General features: G+C 31.4%; 1 protein-coding gene across 1 annotated transcript in view; it reads left to right on the top strand.

Moving 5' to 3' along the window:
• LOC108573069 (MICAL-like protein 1) overlaps positions 1 to 4822 on the top strand; it is a 53502-nt gene extending 48680 nt beyond the window's left edge. Inside the window, exons 10-11 of the mRNA XM_017935433.1 lie at positions 4230 to 4342; positions 4635 to 4822. Coding sequence (XP_017790922.1) covers positions 4230 to 4342; positions 4635 to 4822 — 301 coding nt within the window. The remainder of the gene's footprint in view (positions 1 to 4229; positions 4343 to 4634) is intronic.
• Positions 4823 to 5539: the final 717 nt, after the last annotated feature.

Below are 5539 nucleotides of genomic sequence, written 5' to 3'. Positions count from 1 at the left end.
TTTACGCGGGAAATCGACTACTTTTCGCGGGAGATCGACCATATTTCGCGGGAGATCGACCATTTTTCGCGGGAATTGATTATTTTTCGCGGGAGATTTCCATTATTCTATTCTAACTTTATAACAGCCTATAATTTATTAATTTTCACAAGTTTTATTGTAAATTCATACTTCTCACAATTTCTTACAACACAACATATTATCATTTATACATTTTTGCAATTTTTTGCAATTCTCGTGGTGGGACTGTGTTCGTAACGATTAAAATCAGGTTGACCTGCGGTCGTGCACTGAAGAAATAGCCAGAGTGAAGGTAGAATTATTACGTTAATTACCTTTTTATACAAATCGAAAGTTTATTCTACGTTTGTTTGTTATAATATCGTGAAATGAATAATATTACACATTTTCTCTATTCACACTGAATTTAAAGATTATAAGGATTAAAAATCAAGTTGACCTGTGGTCATTTATAAAGAAAAATAACACAGGTAAACTTCCATTGCATTTAAACGATATTCTTCACCAAACTGGACAAAGTGCAGTAAATTCTCTACAAGAGTCAGTAAGTTTACTGTCTCGCAACGTAAATTTAAGTAAATTAGGTTGAACTGCACAGAAAATGCACAGAACTGCACAAATAATTCATTTCACGATATTATAACAAACAAACGTTGAATACATTTTTCATTCGTGTAAAAAGAATTATTTAACACGATAAATTTAGCTGTACTATGGTTATTTTTAATCTACGACCACAGGTCAACCTGATTTTTAATCCTTAGCAAATTAATTAAACCACCAGTAAGTAACGAGGAAATTGAAACGTAGTTATCCATTTAATAAAGTTATAGAAACGTATAAATGATTCTATGTAGCGTTATAATAGATTGTTGCAAGTAATAAATTAAGAACAGAAATTTCCCGCGAAAAGTAATCGGTTTCCCGCGAAAAATAGTCGATTCCCGCCTGACCTAACCGACGATTTTGCTAATGACTTTGGGGAGAGGGTACCGCAGGTATATAAGGACCCGCTGATGTCCCGCGAATTTATTCACCCTTTATACTGGGCCATAGACACTTCGCGGCGTATTTTGACCTGAAGGTTCTGAGATGTGAATAGAGTGGTCGGGGGCTACTAGCTAGCCTATGTCCACCCTGTACACACTCAGCCTTCTTGTAACACTTGTATACATTAGAATCAATTAGAATTTCTATTACTAATTATTAAACAAATTTTAACAATTACCGGCACTCGCTAGGCACGTAATATCAGACTTTAAATACTCGACTTCGAACTTCGGTTTAGTCATAATTCTATTAATGTTATAATAACGTATAATTTATTAATTTTCACAATTTTATTATTAATTTATACTTCCAAAAATTTGTTAAAACATTACATATTATTATTTATACATTTTTGCAAGTTTCTTTGACAAATAAGTACGTTTCAACGATCTTATTACTTTCTCGTTGTGAAATCAAGTTCGGAGGATTAAAAATCAGGTTGACCCTTGGTCGTAAATTTAAAATAGCCATAGTGAAGGTGAAATTATTATTTTAAATAAATGTTTCTATACGAATTAAGAATCTATTCAACGTTTGTTTGTTGCAATACCATGAAATAAATTGTATTATATATTTTCTCAGTTTAGACTGAATTTAAAGTTCGTAAGGATTAGAAATCAGGTTGACCTGTGGTCGTAGATTAAAAATAGCCATAGTGAAGGTAAAATTATTACGTTAAATAATTGTTTTTATACGAATTAAATATTGATTCAACGTTTATTTGTTGCAATACCGTGAAATAAATTGTATTATATATTTTCTCAGTTTAGACTGAATTTAAAGTTCGTAAGGATTAGAAATCAGGTTGACCCTTGGTCGTAAATTTAAAATAGCCATAGTGAAGGTAAAATTATTACGTTAAATAATTGTTTTTATACGAATTAAATATTGATTCAACGTTTATTTGTTGCAATACCGTGAAATAAATTGTATTATATATTTTTTCTGTTTACACTAAATTTAAAGTTCTGTTTACATGTTATAACAATTAGAATGTAGACGTTTTGCCGTTTCACGGTTTTTCCTCTGTTAATTATGTGTTTATAAATCATTTCAAACTAAAGCAGCACCATGCCCACCCTTAATTAAACCGTCTCAGTAGTTTACCGTAATTAATAATCTATTTTCGGAATTTATACGAGAATTTTTGAATTTTAGTAAATACTAGAGTCAGTGCATCGCGTATTGAAATAATAGCTTATACAGATAATCTTTTGAAATTACTCTTAATTAGGGAAAATCTTGAATCTTGTATGGAAGATGAAGATTTTCAGGAAATATTTATTTTTCAACAATGAATTTTTGTTTTATCGATTAATAACGTACGAAATGATTTTTGGAAAATTTTCTTCGTTTGAACGTTCGTTTAAGGTTCGACTATGATTATCAAATCTCTCGAAACACCGTAGAATGTTCAATTTTAAAAGTAACTTCTTCAATTTTTGGATAATCTGGGTAACGTGTTAGTGTTGACGATACACTTTCGAGTATAGACGTTAAAGTTCATAGAGTGGTCGGGGGCTACTAGCTAGCCTATGTCCACCCTGTACACACTCAGCCTTCTTGTAACACTTGTATACATTAGAATCAATTAGAATTTCAATACAATAGACTGAATAACAATTCATTTTAACTAATACCTATTAGAAATTTTCCTTTTAAAACAAATATAAATCATTTTACCAATTACTGGTACTTGCTAGACATTTAATATCAGACTTTAAATATTCTCCTTTCGGTTCTTTTAAATACAATCAAATAATTTCTTCAATTATCGATACTGACTTGGAATACTCCGCTTCGAATAAAATATTTCGAAATTATTTTGAAGGTTTAGGGAAATAAACATTTGAATTTTAGTCATCGTTGTTCTTCAGACTTGTCGAATAGGATATTGAAATGACTTTGAGAGGTTGCCTTTTCGTTACTTTTCTTCCAGCAATTGAAATTAATTTGAAATTTTTCATATATTTTCTCTGATATTGAATTTTGTTTACTAATAATTTACCATCCAACGAATTTGCATGAGTTCAAATTATATCGTGTTTGATATCATTTTCATCAGAAAAATCTCATCAATATGTTAAGAAACATTTCGGGATAAAAAACGTAAAATTGAAAAAGTTGGTATTTAAATCGCCTGGTTGCCTCGACTCACGTTTCATCCTTATCTTCTATTCGCTGTCCTTGTCTTTGTTCGGCAAACTACAAAGGCGGACGCGAGGCTCGAAAACAGTGTCCTTGATTCTTAAATTGTCCTGTTTAGGTTCCGGGCTGGTGGTCAATAAGAGAGACATTACTGTACAGGGTGTTAGAAAAAAGGGATCTAAGATTTTAGGAGCTTATAATAATCACTCCTGTAAAACGCGTCGATTTTGAGGCGGTTCAACCGTCATTTGTGCTTAGCGGCTCGGCTTCCTACATTAATATTAACGAATTCTGTGCATTAGAAATTAACAAGACATTTGTTAGCACAGCTTCAAAAAACGAACACACGATAGGCTATTAACCAAAATGTATTATTTTTTGAATATAAGCGGTGACTAATGTACTCGGGTGTCCGTCTCGCTCGACGGCTATAATAAGAGTCTTCTCCGCGTCCTATCCTGCGTTGCTCCGAAAAACCGTTGGAGCCCCCTTGTTCGACTTTCCGGGGAAAGGGCTTAGTTTATGGCACCCTCAGGTACCCGCGCGCTTTCTCTTCCTTGGTCACCACTTCGCCATAATCTCGCATTCCTTACACATTATTCTATCATTTCCATAAGAAATTTTCTTAGGAAGAAAGTCAACTCTAAATACACACTGGAAACGTTTATTAACATACAAAACATCGTGTTATTCCAACGTTCATTATCTATAGTCGTATTTATAAACATAGACAGTCTTTCTGTTTAAACAACGTAAAAATTTTTAGCATTATTTATTTTTTACCACATCACGAATGCTATTGAAAACACCCCCTCCCCCCGCGATATGAACCAAAATATCTTGTTTAGTATTAATATTTAGATTTAATATTTCGTAAATATCATGTATGCATACAATTGCGTTATTTTATTTTTTTAATAATTTACTCTATGAATAATTTTATAAGAATCATTATAATTATATATGTATACTCTTACTGATAGATTGAATTAATTTATTGTTTCTAATAGATTAATAAAAATTGTCGAAAGACGAAATGAAATTGTGGACTGTTTGGAAATGGACCGCCGTAGAGAAATGGAAGAAGACAGAAGTATACATAGACACATGGATCTGTTTGCTGGTAAATATAGTGCTTAATCAAGCATTAACATGTTTTAATTAAGCGATACACTACTGCTCATGAGTATTTACCCACCTATTTATTCACAATGTTCTTAATTTCAATAACCAACTTTATTTAACCAGTTTTCAAGGCAGAAGTCAAGGGTTTAACTTGCTTTATAACCCTTATTTAAAAATATATAATCCTTCAGAAAAATTGATCACATCTTTGAATAAAGCAAAAAAAGTAGACGGGTAAATATAATACTTATGAAGGGCTGTGGTATATTACATTAATAATACTTTAATAGCTAGGAATAAAAGTGAACCATCAAATAATGATAAGGACACAGTTGAAAGGAAGAAACGAAAGCCAATGAAACTAAAGGAAAAAGTGAAAGAGAAACAACTAAGAAAAACATTGAAGAAGGATATGGATAAGGATGTAGATGAAATTGAGTTAAAACTCAAACGTCATACTAAACGGAAATGGTTTTAGATTACATTAATAACTTAATTTAAACGTTATAATGTAAATTGCTAAGAAGTACTACCTCGAATAAGTTTGTCAGATTTTTTAAAATAGCCTTCCAATCAATTATTAAGTTATACGCTAATAGTAATATTTTGAAATGTACCATTTAAGTTATATTTAAGATCTACAATTTCTTCTTAACAAGATTATATATCTTTTATGTATACCATATATTTTATTTATATAAAATCAATAGTCCAAAACATGTCTTTAAAAATCCATCTATTAATACTGTTTAAATCATTTTATATTAGTTTTACACTCTTTGCAAAGCAACACTTTGTCAAATTTGTATATTTATTGTTTAACGTGATATTTATTACATATATTATATATATCATCACAGATAAGGTGTAGGTCCTATCATCTTATTGGACTTGTACGGAGGGTTGTTAAGCGTTTGGAAGCCACACTTGATAACGGCAGCCATCGCAACATTGCTCTTGTGCAACTTTGCTCCACTTTTCTCTTCCTTTGTCCTTTATAGCCGTTTGTAATTGTTCTAGCAGACAAGCATAGTATTTTTCCATCCTTATCCTTGTAATCAATGAATAGGATACCCTCTGTATCCTAAAATAAAACAGTGGTCATGATCTTTCCGGCCGACTCACAGTGTCACGGTTTGCGTTCAAAAATTGAAAAGTGGAGTATTGAAATTTCATTTTTCTTTCTTTCATGGAA

Source organism: Habropoda laboriosa, unplaced genomic scaffold (genome assembly GCF_001263275.1).
Source record: "Habropoda laboriosa isolate 0110345459 unplaced genomic scaffold, ASM126327v1 scaffold89, whole genome shotgun sequence".
NCBI classification, from domain to species: Eukaryota; Metazoa; Arthropoda; class Insecta; order Hymenoptera; family Apidae; genus Habropoda; species Habropoda laboriosa.
This window is presented reverse-complemented; position numbering and strand designations above follow the sequence as displayed.